The 23,578-nt window shown below is 38.3% G+C and overlaps 1 protein-coding gene and 1 pseudogene across 1 annotated transcript; one reads left to right on the top strand and one right to left on the bottom strand.

Annotated features, from left to right (window-relative positions):
* The first annotated feature begins 210 nt into the window (after positions 1–210).
* Positions 211–1,958, top strand: LOC146003416 (26S proteasome non-ATPase regulatory subunit 11 pseudogene; annotated as a pseudogene).
* An 11,094-nt stretch (positions 1,959–13,052) lies between these two features.
* On the bottom strand, positions 13,053–16,008 carry LOC146003415 (uncharacterized). Its single transcript, XM_083141699.1, has 2 exons — positions 15,589–16,008; positions 13,053–13,259 (listed from the first exon to the last, which is right to left on the bottom strand). Exons 1-2 carry the CDS (start codon positions 16,006–16,008, stop codon positions 13,053–13,055), a joined length of 627 nt encoding a protein of 208 aa, XP_082997825.1.
* Positions 16,009–23,578: the final 7,570 nt, after the last annotated feature.

Genomic DNA, 23,578 nt, shown 5'->3' with positions numbered 1-23,578 from the left:
CACTGTTCATCAGTATATGTAAATTTAAATTTCCTTTTCAACATAGCACCATAGTTACCTATTGTGCCGATACCGAGTTTAAAATATACTGACAAAGTTGTTATATATTTAAGATTATGAGACGTCAGGTGATTAGTTGAAAAGGTTCAAGCTTATAATAATCTTTGTATTGTTTTGCTTCTTGTTCTGGTTTCTGAGGTTAGGTGTTTTTACCTTTAAATATGTCAGATCCAAAGGGTGATTTCTGCTTGGCAGATGTTATGGCTGCTCTCAGTGCTATCAAGGATGGCCAAACAGAGCTCAAAGCTAATCAGGAGGATCTCAAAGCTAATCAGGAAAAGACTGATGCTCAATTGACAGAGCTGAATGATATTATTAAAACTAGTATCTCAGAAGTCAGAGTGTTCAGAGATGAAATCGAAGCTACTTGTACAGAGCTTAGAGAAGAGATCAAAGATGAACTCGAGGTGGGCGAAAAGACAAAAATGGCGGCTATATGTGTGGAAAGAGCCCAGTTAATGTCAACCTCAGATAAGTTAGAGGAAATATATGATATGTCCAGGCTTCTGCAAGAACAGGGAGATGAAAGTGAAGAAGATGCAATTGGTGTCAAAGAACAAAGTATCTTGAAACTAGGAGAGACTTACAAGAAAGATGGCAAAGCAAAAGAACTGTCTGAACTTATTAAGCAGACGAGACCCTTCCTCTGCACCATTAGTAAGGCGAAGGCAGCAAAATTGGTTCGTGCTCTGGTTGACATGTTCTTGGATCTGGAAGCCAACATTGGCAGTAAAGTTCAGTTGTGCAAGGAATGCATTGAGTGTAAAAAACAATATAAAAATACTATCCTCGGGCAGTATTTGGAAGCCTGCCTAATAGCTTTGTATTTTGACACTGGCATGTTTACTGAAGCTCTTCACCTAGGATCGACCTTATTAAGAGAACTGAATAAGTTTGATGACAAAATGTTATTGCTAGAGGTTCAACTTCTAGAAAGTAAAACTTACCATGCCTTGAGTAATCTTTCAAAAGCACGTGCAGCACTTACCTCAGCTCGGACTACAGCTAATTCAATATATTGCCCTCCAAAACTACAAGCATCGCTTGATATGCAGTCAGGCATTCTTCATGCTGCTGATGAGATAGACTTCAAAACAGCATACTCTTACTTCTATGAAGCATTTGAAGGCTATGATAGTGTGGAAAGCTCAAAGGCTTTGACTGCATTGAAGTACATGCTGCTGTCTAAAATAATGTTGAACACACCAGAAGATGTGCAGCAGATCATAAGCGGGAAACTGGATCTGAAGTATGCCGGAAGTGCAATTGAAGCTATGAAGTGTGTTGCTCAAGCAAGTCTTAAGAGATCTCTGGTAGACTTTCAGGAGGTTGTGGATAAGTTTAAAGAAGAACTGGAAAATGATCCAATTGTTCGAGCACATTTAGACAGCCTTTATGACACAGTGTTAGAACAAAACCTTTGTCAAATCATCGAACCTTATTCTCGTGTTCTGGTGGATTATGTTTCAAAATGCTTTAAGCTACCTGTAAACCAAGTAGAGAAGAAACTTTCACAAATGATTTTGGACAAGAAGTTTCACGGTATTCTAGACCAAGGTGAAGGGGTGTTTCCCCAAAGTGTTCCAAATGTCCAGTGGAAGGATAGAATAAGGAAAGGCATCAAATTTAAATTGAAAGAAATTAATAAGACTGTTTTCACCAATTGCCCAGGTGCAAGGAGGAAAGTAACAACCCATCCTAAACATGTTCGTAAAAGAACATTCAGGCAGCGATGTTTGAAATTATGGAGTAGAAAATTTAGTCTAGAAGCATTCCATGCTTACTCCTCACATATTTGTACTTTGACTGTGATAGCATGCTTGATCATGCATCGTACTCATGTACGCAGAAGATGTCACGATGGTGTCATGACGTTAATGTTAACTTCAAATTTGTAATGTCGTGGACTCACATTTTAATCATTTGATTACTTACCTGTAATGTATCTTTTCAAAGGCATTGTTGCAGTGTGCAGACATGTCTTACTATATTTTATCAGATATGTGACTGAAAATTACTTGATGGGTAAAGATTGTTACATACTTATAGTGCTTATCATTTGTGATTAAGTTCGGAATTACAGTAATATGAGCTATGAGTGTTGTAACATTCTTATGTGGTTGCATATATTTGGAAAAAGTATGTTATGAAACATAACATAGTTTTATTAGTATGTGAATTTGAAACATACAGTTTAGCAAAATAACTATATTGTGTACATGTAACATCTGATACGAAGAGTTATCTTGAATACTTTCACTATGACAGTATCAGTACATGTTTTAATTTGGGTATTGTCGATGGAGTAAGGTCAGTGGTTACATAGCTTGACATGTTGAGTCATGAAAATAGTTCTGTTTCAATGCTGAAATAAATAAATCACATATGCAAACCCTAAAATTGAAAAATATTATCAAAGATTCTTTGTTTAAAGAAAATAATTACACTTTACTTTGTTCTGTCTGAACATAAAGTATAACATTGTGGCCTAAGGACAGGTTCACATGCTTCCGATATCATGTGAAGGATAAACATGGTGACATGGAAGTGTTTGAAGTGGATGTTGAAGTAACCGAAGACAGGTTTCATCCCAACACAGAAATGTCTCGGAGCATCAAGCTTTAAGAGGTTCAATATAATAATTTGGAATTTAATATCCTTTATCTCAGATTACAAGGTGATGGTAGGGGGAGTAGTTAGAATACTCACACCCGATGGTAACCTGTTGTCTAGGTAAAGTAAGGGAATATTAATAAAGGGGTTCATGCATATTTATTCACTTTGTTCAGCAGCCTGATTCTTCTGTTGGAATACACTGTTAACAATAAAGGTGCGGTAATTTGGGCACACATGATAACATTTGACCACATGTAAGCTGACAACTTATTATGATTGTATACCCATCTGACTTTCAAATCTTTTTAATTTTAACAAAGATTGATTTGCCATACATCCTGAAATATTGTTAAAGGATAATTTAATCTATACTTACCATCCACAGAGTGAAGTAACTCTAAGGGTTGGTTGGTTGGGAGTTTCTTATTGACTGAGTGTCAAGGGTGGTATATAAGACCTCAGTTCTTTATTTTTTCATTCTTCGTATATTAATTTTGGCATTATGAAATTGCTAATGCTAACACATTGTTTATTTTGTTGGTTTGAAGGACAAAAGATACTCCTTCATTCCACAACCATACCCAAAAGGGTTGGTTGGTTGGGAGTTTCTTATTGACTGAGTGTCAAGGGTGGTATATAAGACCTCAGTTCTTTATTTTTTCAGTCTTCGTATATTAATTTTGGCATTATGAAATTGCTTATGCTAACTTGTTGTTTATTTTGTTGGTTTGAAGGAAAAAAGATACTGCTTCATTTCACAACCATACCCATGAGGGTTGGTTGGTTGAGTTCTTCTTCTTAGGATGTTGGTTAAAGGTGGTACTGTGAGTCACAGTACTTTGTGCAGAATTTTTCTTTTGTCGGCTGTCAATGTAAAAATTTTCTCTTTTTCGTGCTTCTTTTCTTGAGTCAGAAACATTAGTTCAGATATGAAGTCTTCTTCTGTAGAGTTTGCCTTAAGTTGATCTTCATGATCCGACATTGGTCTTCAATCATATTTCTTGATCCTTAGTTGTGTTGAACGGTGAAAAAATTTAATGTAACAAATATTCTTTGTTATGTGTATTTTGGAGTACAAAAAATGTATAATATAATGTGATGGCATGTGCATAATAATTTTGAATGCTAAGATTTAGCTTTGGCTTGAAAAATATTTACTAGAGCACAAAGATTCCAAGAATTGAATCGTAGGCTCAAATAGGAATGAACTTGACAAAGAGCAAAGTGATTCACGTGTTGATCCAAGCTTCAGTCAAGTAGTTGTTTCCTTTAAAAATGCTAGAATGCATTATGGCTCCAAAATGTGTTCACAAAGGGCTGAATAGTAAGTTCGAGCCGTGACGCTGCGAGTTCAGGAACAACAATTATTTATGATTTATAATTTTTGTGCGCACATCATAATTTATACATTTCTTGCATGAATTCATTTGTGATGTAAAAAATCTTATATTCAGCACTCCGTAAATCTGAGGATGTTTGCTTTTCGATGCAGGGACTTACATTTTTGTCTTGTTAGCTGATGTTGCCAGATGAATGGATCAATTCCTAATGGGAAATTTAGGGAAATTTAGATCAGAGGTAACTTACTCTACATGTAGAAAATTATTATTAATATATTTTTTGGCTAAATAAAAATTAATATAGAAATTATGCTCCCAGGTTGAGAATGAAGTTCTGAATGGTGCTTCATTGTTTGATAATAAATAATAATATTATGTAGGTACATTGTTTATGTAAAAATGGTTACTTTACTGGATAATAATTGTTGGTATGTCGAACTTGATGTTTTTTGTTTTTCAATATTATTATGTACTAAATGTTCATTATGAGTAGTTGCACTGTATTGGTTCATGATGAACAAGTTCTTGTTGTATTGTTGGAAAACAAATATTCAGTCACACTCAATTGATTATAATGCTGAACATGTAAACAGATTGTAAATATAGAGGCATTATATTAATTATTATATGTTAAATGTCTCAGTAGGACTCAGATCTGTTGTGGGTTCATCCCTTGTTGAGCGCCAATATGACAATAAAAATAATACATTGTCATAACTACATTTGAAAATGGTTAGGCTAAGTCCAAAGTTCCACATTTGTGCTATATCTATAATAATTTAGTCATATGATTGCTCAAAATTTTATTCATATAATGCAATTAAGTGTCTGAAATTACTATTTAAACTAATTTCATTAAATATGATGTTTAAAAAAGCCAATTTGTATATCATGACAAAATTATCAAATTGTGCAATATTCTGAATTCATATTCATAACAGTTATTTTTGACTGAGAATATGAAAAAACAAATATCTTCAATCATATGTGTTATTTCAGGCAAGCAAGATAAGTTACATTCAAATTTATAATTAAATTTATTGAAATTATGTACATTTGCATTGACATCAAGGTTTATATACAAAGGTCAACTCTTTAAAATTGTTCAATGTCTTATATGATGTCATACTTGGTATTTTATATCAACATTCATAAAATGGTAATTGTAATCATTAGATAAGTATATTGTGATATACATAGTAAAATAGCTGTAACAGAGCAAATATGTACATTTACAACACAAACATTCAAGGTGTTAAGCAGTTATGGACAAAAATATAAAACAAAAACAATTGAAGATAACTCATACTAAAAAATCTGGCTTGAACTAGTTGCTCTAAGACTAGTTGTCTGTGACTTTAAAAAAAATCTCAAGATGGATGGAAGATAAGTAAAAATGTGGCTATTGGTGAAGGATTGATATTTGTAAAAATCTGGATATTTTGAAAGATTATACTTTACAAGTTAATCTTTAATAGTTTCTTTAAACTATAAAGAGACATTTTGTTGATAACAGAAGCTTGAAAATGGTTTTATAATGGAATAGAATAATCTGTATAACGAAAAGGAAAGATTTGGAACTGGTGTAAAGTGCCTAGTTTAATAATTGAGAGCAGGAAATTATTATCTGATGGCATCTGCATTAACTAGCTAGTAAATGAATATTGCATTATCTAAAATGAGAATCTTATGAGAAATAAGACTAAGTGAGTGAAATATTTTCTGCATTTTGGATGTGAATAAGCCAAATGTGAAGTTTTGAAAATTGAAGGAAGCCATCTTGTGGACCTGATTGAGGAATTTGACATGTTGAGTGTGCTCAGATGTAGAACTGAGGCATACTCAAATATTTAGTGAAGGACTTGCTCTGTCTCACAAGGAGATAATAAAGAAATGTTTTCTACATATAAATAACATTTATATGTTATAAATGTTCTTGTAAACAATTGCATAATGTGATGCTCTTATAACATTTGTTATTTCTAGTTATTTTATCAATGTAATAATTATAAAAATATTTATTATTGTATGAACATAAACACTGTTCATCAGTATATGTAAATTTAAATTTCCTTTTCAACATAGCACCATAGTTACCTATTGTGCCGATACCGAGTTTAAAATATACTGACAAAGTTGTTATAACGTTTGCTTTTAAGGTGCAAAAATTACACGTTTTGTGAAAGTGATCATAACATAGATATTCTCTCCTCTCTAGCTTACACACACAGATATACATATACATATGAGCGATGCTAACAATAGATGAAACATAATACAAAAAGTTTTGTCTGAAATCCACTTTGTGCAATTGAGCTAACTGTGACTGGCCTGTAGATAATATATGATCCGCTTCACTGTATGTCACTATACCAGGAAACGAAAATAGGCGTTGCACTGCATGACTTATTTGCCTGGATGTGTGCTCGGGAGTGGAAAAGATTTCTATATGATGGTGACAAATGTGCGCAAAGCACTTAATCTCTTTGATGATTATACAGCATCTAATTTATATTTGGAGAACTTTGGAGTTTCATCTGTCTGAGAGGAGACAGAGAAAAAACTCTTAAACCTGCAGAGGATGATCCTTTTGCAAATATTTAGATGGACTCATATTGTGGTGGTATTGCCAGGGGAACAATACAGACAGACACTGAAGATTTGCCACCTACAAGCAGATGCTAGGGAACATTTGTTGAGATCTTATTGCAAAACTACATTGAGATTACTTGGTTGTTCGCATAAACTCTTGCGTATTCAACTGATTGAAGATGGTTATGATCAAGAAAAGAACCTAAAGAAATGTCCTGATTACTTAGGGCATGTAATTATAAGGTATGCCCAAATGAAAAGGAGACTACGGTTGTATCTAAAGAGTATTACAGAATATTTGCATTACATAATAAGTGAATTACAATTAATGTGTTACATGATACCTACACATAATTGCCATTGATATTGATGCACTGGTCCCAGCACGTAGAAGGGAGTGGATGGCTTCAGTGTAGAAACTCCTGGGTTGCTTACGGACAGTGGCGAAGCGTAGATTTCCTAGCAGGGTAGGCACAAAAGTGTGATAATTTCCATTAGTTGCTTAAATATGTAAAAAGAAAGGGAGGGGGCTATGTCATGGAGAGTGGTTCAATGTCTCTCCAGGCTGCTTCTTTACTTGCCAGTGGAGTGACGTTCTCGAGCCCTGTTGTCAATTCTTCATCACTTTTATTCTAAATTTATTTTGCAATTGAGGTGAAAAGGGCTAGAACCCCCCCCCCCCCCATAATTTTCGGGTCAGTCTGACATTTGTGCCGTGAGCAGACGACAGAATTCCGCACTTTCAGCGACTGTCAGTTTGGTACGTTCTACTGCTGCCAACTTAGTTTTTTTTTAGCAAGACTTCCTCGCACCGAGGAAAACACCATTGTTATCTGTTATCTAACTAAAGGAATGATTGTAGTTAATTCCAGTCTTGGCTTTCTAGATAAATGAATTTCTAACACCTGTATGTGCAAGAAAACATAATTTAAATTTTGAATATTTCCGTCTCATTTGTTCTGCTCTATGCAAATCGTGACGATGAGAATGTATGGAGAATGAATTAAAGATGAACAGGAACATTGACATGACCACAATTAGGTCACCTGGCTTCATAACGTGTTAGGATGACCACCATGCGGCTTTCAAGAAATAACATGAGTAAAGGTGACCTCCCTCATTCAGTGTGTATACTTCGCATCCTAGTTTGTTCTACCCCTTGTGTTAGTAGACACCTTTACGTGATAATAGAACATAGGATCTTTGTTTGGGACCCGGCAACACGACAGGTTACTATATAACATATAAATAGGTTATAATAAATGTAGTTGCTTGAGAGAATAGAATCCCAATTTTTAGGTGCAATTCAGCTCTTTTCTGCCAATCCAATGTGACAACACTGGCCTGTTCCGCCAGACCTGAAACAGACATGGCCCGCGCAATAACCCCATAACACAAAACTCTTTGTCCTAAACCCAAAAAAAGTCTTCCCTTGTACTCTCATTGACCGCCCTCTTCTCTTGTTATCCCTTCAGGGTAAACGAAACTGCCTACCTCTTCGCTTGTGTCGGCTGCATAAAAAAATGTCTGCTTGTAATATTTATTCAACGACAGTGTTAACGCATTAAATAACGTTTCAACAACTTTGAATTTTTTTAAATATTTTGCTGTCACTTGCCACTGCTACTTGCAAAGAAAAATATAGTTAAAAACATTTTAGAAATGATTGTTATAAGAAGGAAACATGAAAGACCAAAAGTGGGTCCTACCTTACCGATGATTACATCTTCACTGAATTAAGAACTCGATTGTTCTTGCATTTCAGTCCGGCACTTCTTGCGTAAATCTGATTGCTGCACAACACACGAATCACAAACAAAGCTCTACCGCCACGAACCTCGTGCTCCGAGTTACGCTCCCTTGTAGCGTCCTGAGCAGGAGGCAAGTTTTCACAGAGAGGGAACGAACGAGGGAATCCCCGTTCACAATAAAAATGAATTATTCTATTTCCAGTGAAAGTAAAACTACTTTGTAAATATAAGGCCAGGCTAGCATTTTAATTTACATTATTTGGTATGAAGACTTACTTTACACATATAAGTTCTTTAGACTTTCTGTTTACGCTACGGTGTTGGGTGAATCGACAAGACCATCAGCACTCTGACCAGAAAACGAAGTCAGAACTACACTACTCCGTAATTTTCAATTTCACTTACACTTGTCGATGGAAGGAAGGAAAACCTAAGTTTCGTACAAAATATGGAGAATGTACAATGAAATAGAAATATCTCTGCACTCACACAGGCTAATGTTTACAAAAAATGCCGGTACACCACAGATTTCCAACCGGCGGAAATGCAGTGTTGCTGATATTCTGTTCGTCCTAGTGGGTAACACCGTGAGGCCGGCCTCAGGAGCACGTTATAAGCATACGTACAGTACTCGTAAGATTAGCCTTCCTGCATATACGACCGTACTACGGAATGTAAAGAGAAGAGCCCCCAGCAAATGTGCCTCACTCCATGGAAAGTTCGTATACTGGACAGGGTTAGAATTTTTTTGTAATTCTCATAAATGAAAATTCCAAACTTTTCCATTGCATTACATGTGTTTTGACAAAATAAGTAAATACACCTTTCAAAGAGTAATGGCGTGGGTAGGCCCGGCCTCATAGGATGCTTCGCCACTGCTTACGGATCCAGTTTTCCACGGTGTTCTGCCTCCCCTTGTCACAGGTGAACCGTTGACCTTTCAGTGATTGTTTTAAGGGGCCAAAGATATGGGAGTCACATGGGGAAATATCGGGGCTGTATGGAGGATGTGTGAGGACTTTACATTGAAATGTTCTCAGCAGGTCGAGGGTCTTCTTGGAACAGCACTATCCCCTTCGAGAGCTTACCTCTGCGCTTGTTTTTGATGGACTTTTTAAGCCTCAGCAACGTGTTGCAGTACCGCCTGCGATACATTTGTGAAGCATGCTCGCCTTCTGCGTGAAGAAATTGGATTACAGCTCTCTGCATGATCTGGAGGAATCCATAATGCACTCGTCCACACAAAACTACTCTCGCCAACTGAGGAAACAGCAGGCGAAGACGTTCGCTACATCTGCAAACTGGGACAAACACCGCGCCATCTATCGGCAATCATATTTACCTTCTTCGATTAGATACAATGCCGCTACAGCAAAGGTCTCCTTTTCATTTGGGCATACCTTATATTAAAATGTGCTAGATCTCCATGCATTTGTAGGGAACATGAATTAACCTGTTTCTCGTCTTGCAGGTGTTGCATTGTCTAGGGACGAATTCAGCTCGTAAGAACCCAAAATAGATAAAATCTGAAATTGCAATATCAGGGTGGTGACAGATCTGGAAAACTGGGAAAAGTCTGGGGATTTCGGAGGTCAAAAAAAGGCATTGAAATGTCAGGGAATTTTGTCTCCATCGACAAATGTTACTTTGAACTGTAGATGCAATGCAATGAACCTGCCAGGCAGGACTAGCACATTTGTTGAGCCTGTAAATATCACATTTAAAAATGTATTGAATTATCATTTTTTCTTGTCTGTATGGAAGCAATAAGGGGGTGGAGCTGTCAACCAGACAAGGTGGGGGAAGGGGTGCACCCAATAAGGTCCCATCCAACAGATGTCCAACAGTGTAATATGGCATTTGTCGGACATTCTGAAGGAACATGGAAACAAATTAGGGCTTTTATACAACCTAATTTTTTTTTCGGATATCGTGGTACGACAATTTATCGGGTGAATATTATTAGGCTCCATTGATGTAAGTATTGTTGGATATCGCCATCCAACTAATGTTGAATTGCGAGAAAATGCCTCAGTACAACATCCAACAAAAAAAATAATGCATGGTGCTCTTATGCATCCAATTTTTTGTTTCCTGTGGTATGACATTTCATCGGACAAACTTTAGGCTCCGTTTGTGCATGCGATTTTTGTTGGACGTACCAGTCGATACAAAAAAATTGGTGTTAGTTTTCTGCTACACTCACTTTGCAAGTCACCCTTGTCTTCCTCATCCTGTTAACCTCACGAGAGATGGTTATTAATCTACCACTGAGGGAAGTTTGTCCAATGTTATGGAATAAAGTAATAATAAATAAGTAAATATTTTAACATACAGTACGTATAATTACTTCAATCATTCAATCCTAAAAACGTATCACTTTCCTCAGTAATCGATGTTCCTCTGCAGCTCTACTGAAGTTTCACTTTTTATCTATTGTTGTGATTGAACATTATATTATGTATAATCATGTAGCTATGAGGAAGAAGAACCAATGTGTTGAATAATCTGTTGTTGATTACGATAGAGTTAGTTCCAGATTCCTCGGGTGCCATGTTGTACACATGTTGAAAGTTATTAAACCTCGTTTCTGTTTTATGTACAGAATGTATTTTATTCTTTTTCCATTTTTAATTTGTACCTAAGCATTCTATAACCACTCGCAACGTTTCATTCTGGCACTGTGGACAGAATGTTACCCGAGGAATCTTTCACCATCAAGGAAAACATTATGTCTTTCTTCTGACACATGCTTCACAACATAAATCGAAGGTCTTCTGTTCTTAAATGCAACTGCCATTTTAAATCATTGTCCTGAGTATCAATCTTTGCATTATCTATCTCATGAGAACATCTGCGAGACGTATTTTCTGTTTGAATTAATACATTTGTAGCACCTATTATATACCCTCTAACTTTGATGCAAATCCAGATATGGCAATGAGAGAGAGTGATGGCACCAGTATCTGTTAGTGAAAATAGCTAAAGGCAGGCCACATTTCTCTGTGCTCAACTGGCCAACAGCAGCTAAATCTGGTTGCCTGAGAATATCTACCATTTTGTTTTCCCTCTCATCATCTGCAAGGGACAATTGCTTCTCTTTAGCTTGTTCCGATTCAAAAATATCTAATTGGTCTTGACTATGTGACTTCTCTTTCCCTGACCATTATACGGACCTTACACGATCAATAATATTGACAATACCTTATCACATTGACAATAATATTGACCGTGTAAGCTGAAAAAAGTAGATTGACGGTCGATATTGATGGAGTATTGAAGGAAATCCAGATTTTCTGTTTTTCAGGCATCAATACTGGAAAGTGGAGGGGATATTGTCAATATTATTGACCGTGTAGGGGCGAGCGTCAATATTTCCATCAATACTCAGTTCATGTCACGTCGCACTCCGGTGAAGGTAAGAAATAGCTACCATTACGGACAACTTTGACCTTCGGAACGATGAAGATACTGTTGGCTCATCCGGTTCCCGTGAGGAGGAACAAGATGCACTTCACCACTTCATCGAGCAATATGAACTATCCCCAGAACTGCGGAATCCGACCAACCCAATATATTCGAAGAAGACAGCAAGAAATGCAGCTCTTGACAGCCTCATACCCTTTCTAGAGAGAACGAAACCGGGGACCAACACGAGGGAGGATGTAAAAAAGAAAATAAACAGTCTACGAACAAGATTGCCGCATCGAAGAGGTCGGGGAGGAGCGCAGATGAAGTTTACACACCTTCCTCATGGGTGTATTTTGCTTTGTCGTTTCTTGAGAGGTTCGAGAAGCCAGTTCAGGAGCAGCCGACGGAACCAGCAGTCGAACAGGTGAGTTTGATTCTTTTACTTTTTAATTAACAATTGTTTTAAATTTTATTACTATTGTCTGATTGTTGTTTTTAGTTTTGTTAGTACCCTATCCATGTTGTTTGTACGCAGGTTTGTTGGTTTTCCAACAATACCTAGTTACCTACCAACTTATATCATTCCATAAATATTTAAAACACATCGATACCCACTAGGTTCTACATGACAGGTTTAAGAGAAACTTCAAAGCAATAAGTATTAATGGTACTGTATTTCAAGAAATTATGATTGTAGTATACCGTAACACTGTTTGAAAAGAAATCATCAGTAAACAAAGTATTCAGTATTTGCCTTCATTGTTATAATAATGACAAAATTTGTCAAGGACTGCCTTGGCAAGTGTGGTACTGTTTCTTTGTAAAGTACTTTGCAAGGCTAACAAGTTTTCCGCATCTCTACCACGATCATTTGAGCTGCGGTACAGTTGATTTTCCTTTGGCAAGAAATTATGCAAATAACAACAGGCAAGGGTAACTACTGTAGCTTTCGGCGGCTGTAGGTTGATAGGTTTCTGGAAGACACGAAACCGTGAACTCGATATCCCAAATGCGTTCTCTACAACTACTCGAGCTCGTGACAACCTCTCATTGAATATTTGTCGAGGTGTATTCAGTAATCTTTGAGAGTAGGGTTTCAATAGATTGTTATGTAATGCAAATGCCTCGTCTGCAACAAATACATATGGGAAAAGATCAGTTGCATTCAGCAAGGGTGCAGGTGCGGGTAAATTCAATTTTCCTTCCTGGAAAAAATCTCCGAATTTGGAGTAGAACATCACCCCTCCATCCGAAATTCAACCGTTCATTCCAACATCAACCATTATATTGTAAATTCCTTCTTCACATTAACTAGAGCCAAAAGCACGATACTGAAAAACCCCTTGTTATTGTAATACAAGGAACCTGAGTTATCTGGTTTCGTTATAGCTACATGTTTCCCATCCAATGAGCCCACCGTATTCCAAAATTGATGTCGGATTCCAAATTCATGAGCTATGTCACCCCACTCTGCAGCAGTCATGGGAAACTGAAACAAACAAACAGAACAACAATAATTACATAAATAAATACAAGGGTCGTTTAAGATTGACCGGGATTTTCGTACGTAAAAAATCGATGAATAGCCGGATCATGATGAAAAGTGCGGGTGACATAATGTATTCCTTCGCAAGTAACTAGCGCCCGGCATGACGTATTTCACGCATGCGCAGCAGTTGCAGCGAACATGGCGGCAAGCAGTGTGTCTGTGGCTGTGGAGCAGCGGTGTGTAATCAAATTTCTCGTGAAGGAGAATGTGAAACCAGCCGTGATTTTCAGACGATTGCAAGCACAGTATGGTGAACAAACGATGTCGCGGACAAGAGTGTACGAATGTTGTGAGCAGTTTCGCGAAGGACGGGAGCTGGTGACAAATGAAGCGCATGGACACATTCGCCCGACTGCAGTCACACCAGTGAATATCGCACGTGTTGAGCAAATGATTCTTGAGAACCGGGGAGTAACAGTGCGGGATATTGCTGCCGAGGTGAATATCAGTGTCGGGAGTGTTGAGACAATCATTCACGACCACTTACGCTTCCGCAAAATCTGTGCAAGGTGGGTTCCCCGCCAGCTGACATTCGATCAGAAGTGGACACGCAGGACGGTCTGTGAACAGCTTCTGAATCGGTTTCGAGCAGAAGGTGATGAATTGTTGGAATCCATCATCACGTGTGATGAAACATGGTTGCACAATTCAACCCCAGAGACCAAAAGATGCAGCATGGAGTGGCGGCATAAAGGTTCCCCCCCCCCCCCAAGAAAAGCAAAACGCAGCCGCCCGCTGGAAAGATCATGGCAAGTGTCTTCTGGGACATGAAGGTCGTTATCCATGTGGATTTTCTGGACAAAGGGAGCACGATTAATGCCCAGTATTACTCCACATTGTTGAGTGGTGCTGTACGAAAGTCCATTCGCAAGAAAAGACCTGGGATGTTGTCTGGAAATGTCATTCTTCTCCATGACAATGCCCGCCCTCACACGGCCAATGTGACAACAACAACTCTGGCCGACATGCGCTGGGAAGTTCTGCCCCATCCCCCCTACAGTCCGGATTTAGCCCCCAGTGATTATCATTTGGAGGGAAGAAATTCACGATAGACAAAGCACTGCGGAGCGATGTCCTCCAGTGGCTACGACAACAACCAAGTTCTTTCTACGTCAAAGGAATTCTGGAGCTGCCAGAACGATGGCAACGGTGTCTTGGCGCGCACGGAGAATACTTTGAAAAACTGACATAGTTTGGTGTTTCTTCTGCTACCTATTTCCTCCGCAGAAATAAAAGTCCCGGTCAACCTTGAACGACCCTTGTACAACATTGCTTTGATAAGGTGTACGTGATTGTAAAACAATCTAATAACCCTGTTGTTTCCAGGAATTTGAGCTGGAAGAGGATGGTACGCAGAGTCAAGGAAGAAGTGGACACGCTCATATCACAGCATCAACATCTTCAATGCTTCCCCCACCATCACCTCTTCAAACTCCTCGAAATAAAAGATCAAGGATGCAAGGTCCGATCTCGAAGCAAAACGAGTTTTTACAAAAAGCATGTACACTTTTGGAAATCTCATCGAACCCTGACAATAACATTCCAGCTATTGCTAAAGCTTGGGGAGAAAAATTGCTTTCTTTAGAGTCCAGACAAAGGGCTTTTGCAGAGAAAGCAATAAATTACATCCTTTTTGAAGCAAGCTTGGGGACTCTTCATCGCGACTCCGTTAAAATCAATGTGGAACATGAACCTCCAAGAAGTTCAGATAATTCGCAGCATGATAGTTCCTCATCATTGTCGACATTCAACTACAGTCCTTCTCCCCCACCTGTGATGACCCCACCAGACAAAATGAACTTCCAAACGGTAGACCTCTCACTATCCTCACTTTTTGAGAACTTTAAAGGATGAGTGTTGGCAGTTTTGAAGTTTTTGCTCAAGTTTGTTCGTTAACTTCAGTTTTTTAATGTTTGATAGTTATTTCAATGTTTGAGGTAAATGTTGACTTTGTGCTGTCTACTATAGTCAATATACGTACTTCTAGTTCTAGTAGTTAATCCATCTCCCTATTTCTTTCATTTTACTACCTACGTACCTAGTATGTACCACCTGCTTACTTTCAATTAACAAGGGAAGGGAGCCAATGTACTGGCTCGTTGCTATACCTATATAGGGAGGAATATCAATGAGCCAATCCATTGGTATCCTTCGATTTTGTAGTGAACGTAAGCAGGTACGTACATAGGGAGGTAAAAATCTAAAATACCTGTATATAAAATATAAAATGGATAAAATGAACAAATACATAAAAACTATGCAAACTTACCTTCATGTAATCTTTTAGGACATATATAAGCATTTCACACGTTTCTACTACAGCTTCGCTGATAGTTGCTGGCGACTTGATAACAGAAAACTTCAGGTCCTCAAAATTTCTTCCAGTTGCCAAGTACCTCAGGGTTAACGCTAATCTTTCCTTAACAGTTATACTTTCTCTCATATTTGTGTCCTCCCTTTTCACAAACGGTTCAACCATCTGTAACAGTTTGTTCAAGGTATTTTCCTCCATTCGAAAGTAGTTCTTGAAATCTTCAATATCGCTGAGGCTGATTTCCTTCAACAGTACTAGATGTGAATAATCCTCTCTCTTCTTCAACCATTCCTTCATCCAGCGTTTGCGTTGCACTCGACAAGTAGTTCCAAGCGCTAAAATAATGGCTATGCACCCTTTTATACGATTATCCATGTTTTGGAAGGACAAAACCCAAAAATAACCTAATAAAACCACACAAACACACAGATTCACCCTGCTCGTTAGGCAGAAAGAGAGGTACTGTGCAAATTTATTGACAAAAGTATTGTCAATAATATTGATCGTGTAAGGTAGGGCAGTATTGAGACTGGTTGGCATGTGGATTTATGGCTGTATTGTCAATACTGATATTGTCAGTATTATTGATCGTGTAAGGGCCGTATTAGATAAGGGCACCAGGCAATCTTCCTTTGAAAGATGACACTTTGGATAAGCTTTCAGATGAAGGCAAATCATCTTTGGTAGAATTGCTTGAGAAAAGGCTACTCCTGCGTTGGTTGCGATTATTTTCCTTATGTCTGGCCTGCAGGTCCAGATGATCTATTTTGATTGAATTTACTAGGCTGGAGCTTTATGTGAGTGGCATCAAAAAAAAAAAAAAAAAAAAAAAGTAAAGTGCTCCCCTGTGCTTAGCACCATGTCGGGTGTGGGGGTAACGCCCCACACTTTCTTGATCTGGTCGTGAGTGGGGGTGATTTGATCACCATTATGCCCCTGACTGCCTTTACCCCCAGGTACCCATGTCATTTGATGCTGGGTGGGTGCTTCCATTAGAAAAGTTCCCGGATTTGAACCGGCCGGGGATCGAACCCGGGACCTTTAGCATGGTAGTTAGACGTGTTACTGACAGCCACTGCGGCCACCGACATTTATTATACAGGGTGTCCATGCTAGAGGGATCGAGAAATAAGTGATAATTTCTAGTGAACAGAATGTATTGGTAACATAAACTTTTACTTTTACTTGATACAAAACTCACCGAGTTTCAGATGATGTTCAATGCAACTCGATATGTGCACCTTTGGTGGCTCTGCACACATCTAAACGGTATTCAACTTCCCGCCAAGTGTTCTCTAGCATTTGGGGAGTCACAAGCGCTGTTGCATTTGTGTTGCGGCCCCTCAGTTCCTGCAAATTTCTTGGTCTGTCTCCTTGATAAACAACGTCCTTAACATATCCCCAGAAAAAAAAAATCCAAAGGGGTCATATCGGGTGACCTGGGTGGCCAGGCAAGGGGTCCTTCTCTTCCAATCCACATATCGGGGAAACATTCATCCAAGAAGTCACGCACCTGTCGATGATAATGGGCCGGTGCTCCATCTTGCTGGAAAATCGAACCTGGGGGAAATTGGTCTATGGCGAAGTTCTGCAACATGTCCAGATACACGTGTCCTGTGACTGTAGCCTCTAATAATAATAATAATAATAATAATAATAAATTTTCTTTATTCAGCGGGCGAGGTTCAGCCAAGGGCTGCTCTGCCACCTAACCCTTGTCAATATGAGAATACATATGTGATGATTATAAACTTATGGAGCAGTAAGCTAAACGTAAAATAATAATAATAATAATAAAAATAAAAAATGAAGAAAGAAAAAAAATACATAGGAATTAGTTGCAAAAAAAAAAGTGTAACTAGAAATAAAAAAGACAATAGTAATAATAATACAATAATACAATTCCTTATAGTGAGTGACTTGATACCTTCAGTATGTGCCCCGACTCTGCCATTGTTCCATTAACAGCAGATCTTTTATTTTACCTTTAAAATATAATGGGTTTTTTACACTAGCGATATTTGCAGGCAATGCATTCCATGCTTTGGGAGCCGAAAAGGAGAAAGAGGATTTGTAGGCCGTGGTAGAGTGATGGGGTAAATCGAAGTTGTTCCGCTTACGGGTAACATACTGATGGATTTCCCTACGGGAATGCATCTTCTCAAACAGGTACTGCGGTTTACCTTCTGTCAGTATGCGGCGTATAAAACAGAGATAGTGCAACTTCCTTCTGTTTGCCATGGTAAGAACCTGATTATTATTTAAGAATGGAAGAATATGATCGGATCTTTTTGCTTGAAAAATGTATCGGAAGCAGGCATTTTGCACCATTTGTATTTTTTTACTGAGCTTTTGCGAGAGTTGAGGACCGTAAACATTATCACAATAGTCGAACAATGGGTAGATTAATGCTTGGATGAGTCTTAGCTTGCATTCCGCAGGGAGGAAGTCACGGAAACGATTCAGATTCCTAAGTGTTCCATAAGCTTTCCTACATTGCGTCTTTACATGTTCTGTCCAATCAAAAATTTCGTCAAAAATCAGACCAAGATTTTTAGCAGTGTTATTCCTGGCAATGGGCAAGTTGTTTATTTTGAGCTCGAACTTAATATTTTTAATTAACGACCTTGAATAATTAGAACCAATGATTATGAAAGTGGATTTTTCTGGATTTATTTTAAGACCGTTAGATACACACCAGTTACTGACCCTGTTCAAGTCAGAATTTAGTGACTGAAGCTTATGTTCCAACGAAGCGTAGTGATCTGAGAAATATAACTGGGTATCGTCTGCGTAAAAATGTGGAGTGAAGAATTTTATAACTTGCTGCAAATCTGCAGTGTAAAGGGTGAAGAGGAGGGGGCCTAATATCGATCCTTGCGGCACGCCTGCTTTCAGCGTTATAGGTTGAGACACGTGAGATGGTGAATTATGTAATACGACCCTTTGACGTCTGTTAAATAGATATGTTTGAAACCAGTTTAATGTTGAAGGAGAAAACTTGTAGTATTTAAGTTTGGCTAATAATAAGTCATGCTGCACAGTGTCAAAAGCCTTACTGAGATCCAGAAGTACTAAAATAGTGACTTGCTGTTTATCAATGGCATAGAGAATATCATCCACAACTTTAGCAAGAGCAGTGGCTGTGCTGTGTTTCTCACGGAATCCGGATTGCAGCGGGGGCAGTAAATTATTCGTGTTAACGTAGTTTAACGTCTGCGAGTGCACTATTTTCTCGAGTACTTTAGATAGCACAGGCAAAAGACTGATAGGCCTAAAGTCATTGTAAGAAGTGGCGATCTGCTTTTTCTGAAGTGGCAGGATTCGTGCTTCTTTCCACATTTCAGGAAAGACGCCACTGGAAAGAGAGGAGTTAATGACGTGCGTTAGCGGAGATAAAACATAAGGCAAAGAAAGTTTGAGCATTTTAGTGCTGATACCATCTACTCCAAAACTATTTGAGCGTATGCTATAAATAGTTCTATGTACATCTTTTTCAGTTACCTCAGTAAAGTTAAAATACTGTTCAGCGGTGGAACAGGTTTTGTTCTCGAAATGCTTTATTTGCTGAGCCTTAAGTGGAGGAGGAATTTCAGATTCATTGCAAATTTTACCAAAATGGTCATTAACAGCATCTAAATCTTCAGTGGTACTTATGAGAGAGAATGTATTATCGTGAGACTTTTTATTGTTAACAATACCCAATTGTTTCAACTCATTCCATGTTTCTCTCCGGTTTAAATTTTTCCCGCCAAATTTGAAGGTAAGATAACATTTCTTTTCTTGTCTTATGACAGTTGTTGTAAAGTTCCGGAGTTCTTTATATTGTTGCCAGTCGCTTGGATTGTTCGAACGTTTGAACTTTCGTAGCGCGTTATCTCTGATTCTCATCAACAATTTAACATTACTGGTGATCCACGGTGCATTTTTCTTATTGTGCTTTACGATTTTTAGAGGTGCGTGCGTGTCAAACACATTTTGTATATTTGAGGTCAAAAACTCCACTTTATTATTAACATCATCAAGTGAGTAAAGCTTTGACCAATCTACATCAGTTATATCTTTTGCAAAAATTTCTTCGTTGAAGGTATTAAAATTTCTACAATAAACGTAACTCGCTTGAGGTTCCGGTTTCTGCAACAAGAAATCAGCGTACGCAACGCAGTGATCTGATTTACCGATTGGGACAGTGACGTCAGTTTTAAACAGTAATTCTGTATTGTCAACGGCTATGATGTCAAGGAGCGTTTTACTTTTTTCGGTGATGCGGGTTGGTTTATTAACTATTTGCGTTAGACCAAATGAATCAAAAATCGATCTTAAAAACCGTGTTTCTGGTTTATTCGGGGTGAGATAATCGCAGTTTACATCTCCTAACAGGAAGAGATTATCAACTAGTGGATAGATTTCGGACATTAATTCTTCGAACAATGTAAGTTTTGTGTACGGGACATTGGGCGGTCTGTATATGGAACATACGCCAAACTGTTTATTCATGTACTTCAGAATCAAAGTTAATGTTTCGATGCCTTCAGTATTTACTTTCGTCTCTATTGTTCGGACAGTTAAGTTAGATTTATGAAAAACTACAATTCCGCCACAGTTTTTCTTGGTTCTATTTTTTGTTAGCGTTTCATAACCCTGTATACTAATTAGAGATAGTGGTGTTCCGTCCTTTATCCAGCTTTCTGTAATGACAATCAAATCGAAGTCTCCCTCTTTTACAACAAGCCGCAGTTCGTCCATTTTCGGAACTAGCGATCTGACATTCGCGAGAGCGACACGGAAAAATGAGTCATTGCTTGGCCCTCCCCTTCCCCTTCCCAGCAGCTGGTCATTACCTCGGGGGTTAACGGGAACCGTCCTCACATTTGAGCCCTTGCAAGGAATGCAGTGAAAATCTTTGGATGTTTTCAGGCTTACCAACTATTGAATACTTGCTATTAAAGAGTAAAGGCTTACCTTGTCTCGTGGAACAAATGACAGGTCGGGCAGGTTGATATTTGGACACTGAGGTAACTCGATTACACACATTTTCTTCATTACGTCACTCTTAATAGGACAAGGAAATATATATATATATATATATATAAAAAGAATATGTTGAATATATATGAGAAAAAAATGAAGCAAAAAAAAAACAACAAAAAACGAGCGCACACGCAATCACTTTTGTTGCTAAATCAGATTCAATAATAATAATATGATATAGTGAAGAATTTAAAGTACGTGTTATTATTATGCGGCAACAGATTAGATAAGCACAATATTTAGTTCAGGTGAATGCAGTCCTTGTGTATTTGATCTTGGGTCACTTCGGGGAGGAGGGGAGACTACGATGACAGCTGCTCCAGATCTCTCATGCGGGTGACGGTATGTTTCCTGCCATTCTCCGTGCGGACGATGATACGCCCATCCTCTGTGTAGCAAGAGCGACGGCCAAATCTGTCTTTAGCCACTCGAAGGATCTCTTGGCGAGTGGCCGTGAGGGACTCCGTGATGAAATAGGGGCATCCGGCATCCCTTAGCATCCTCTTCGAAGACCAAACCAGGTGGCGTATTTTGTAAGTGGAGAATTTCACAAGAAGAAGAAGAAGAATGGTCCAATGACAGAGTTCCTCGTCAATCCACACCAGACATTCACTTAGGCGTGTCTCTCTCATGTTCGTGAATAACATGGGGAATCTCTGAACCCCATATCCGGAAGTTGTGCGTATTGATTTTGCTGCATAAATGAAAGGTTGCTTCATCCGAGAAAACAATCTTGTCCAGATACGAGTTGTCATTTTCAATTCGCAGAAGCATTTCAGCTACAAAATGTGCCCTAAGCGGACGATCATTTGGCTTTATGTGGTGATGAAGCTCGATCTTGTAAGCAGTCAAATGGAGTCGCTTGTGTAAGACCTTCTGAATAGTCGATCTAGGAATTTGAAGTTCGGAACTAGCTCTTCAGATAGACTTCCTTGGACTCCTTGCAAATGCCGTTCTCACACGTTCGATTGTTGCCTCATTCACAGACACTTTTGCATGTTTGCCGGGTTGCGGTAGTAAAGAACCTGTTTCTCGGAGCGTTCTGTCCCATTGGAGAATCGCTTTATGACCAGGTGGATCCACATTCCACGTACGACGAACACGGCGTTGAACCCGAGTAACAGATTTATCTTCTGCTAGCCATAACACGCATTGAACTTTCTGTTGCGGTGTCCACATGTTTTCCACTGCACGATCGACTACTGAATGGCGCCTGGCTTCCTTTCGAGACAAAAGCTATTGACGCGCATGCGCGACCGTGTAGCTGTCTGAAAACAGTGTTGCACAATCTCGGAGAGTTTCCCTTTCCTGTCATATGAAAAATACAGCAATATCCTTATCTGGTTTTAAATGGCGAGCATTTATTTCTCGATCCCTCTAGCATGGACACGTCTTATTAGTTATAATATATAACTTAACTTTTCAACATATGCATCACTTTTGTTCAGGCATTTGTTGTAGTGTGACACTAAATTGTGATGTCCATGTCATGTTTCTGCCTCCAAAGAGTACAACCTTCTATACAACAGTGTTGATGTCAAAAGGTACTCGTATGTCCTGGCAGAAACCGCTTTAGCTGAAGAGATGCAAGTCAGTACACATGAGGTCAGACTGCCCACTTGAAATGATGCAAGAGAGCATGCATTTGGTCAGCTGTATGGATCTAACTGCACTGTCTCTTATGACATCCAATCCTCACACCTCGCACAATTGCCAGAGGAGCTCTGCCGACTTTGCTTATGAGCATGCAGACATCTGATTACGGCACTTACCTCTAAGTAGGCGGGAGACTGACTGTATGAAAGTTGCCATCTTTCTCCTAGCACTGTTATAAATCTATTCCATTCACAGTACTGTGACTGCTCCCATTTACAGCCACATACCACCTCTTCCTATCTGCATACGTGTGTTGTGCTCCAACTTACTTTCTGGATGTTCCTCGTATATAAATTTATGGATGCTGTGATCAACAGCATGTTTCTGTTTTAATATTTGATTAGATAAATCAGACGCCTGTACAATGCTATAAATTGTTTGCATTATTTTTTCTATTTTTTTGCCAGCAAAAATGGTAACTGTGTGTTGTCAGTTTCACGGTACTCAGATATTGTAAATGTTTGTACTGAAGAAGTTCCATTGATAATGTAAAGAAACATGGAACTTTGTTTTGCATGGTCCCACTTGCTTCACTTGCAGAACATGTACGTGTAGTTCCCAGAAGCAGTTTTAGCAGGGTTGGCATGTTTAAAAACAAAAGTGTTTAGAACAACCTGTTTAAATGTTTAAAACACACGACTTTGTTTTATTTATTTACAGATGTTCGAAGCTTCTAAAACACAGTGTTTTAAACTTGTTTCTTAAGACTCTTTTAAAACACATTTTGATTCTTGATATTTGATAGTCTATGTTTATTTGCAAGTTTTGTGACTTTGTCTCTTCATTCAGCCTGTAGACCCATAATTTTGTTAAATTTGGACACAAATTTGTTCAGTGGCTGAAAATGTATATTCAATTAACTGAGAAACATATCATAATGCTTATCCATAGCCCACGTTGAAAACATCTGACTATGTTTTATTTTACAAGTGTTCAAACATTTTTTAAATTGAATAATATATGTATGAAACAGTTTTGTTCAGCACTAACACACTGCACATAGTTGTTAATGTCAATATTGTGTTGCATTCACATTCTATTTGTTTAAAACATGTTTTTTGTTCTTGATGAAAAAACTGTTTAAAATATTTAAAATGTGTTTAAAACACAAAAACTGTTTTATTTGTTTCTTTTAAAACCACAAATTTTGCCAACCCTGGGTTAAGGGATTTTATGGTTTTGGATGCTGAGCAAACGCTATATGTTGCCGTGTGTGCATCAAACGTCACAAATTCAACATTGCAATATCTCACTCATG

Source organism: Lepisma saccharinum, chromosome 20 (assembly GCF_977018435.1).
Source record: "Lepisma saccharinum chromosome 20, izLepSacc3.1, whole genome shotgun sequence".
Classification (NCBI taxonomy): domain Eukaryota; kingdom Metazoa; phylum Arthropoda; class Insecta; order Zygentoma; family Lepismatidae; genus Lepisma; species Lepisma saccharinum.
This window is presented reverse-complemented; position numbering and strand designations above follow the sequence as displayed.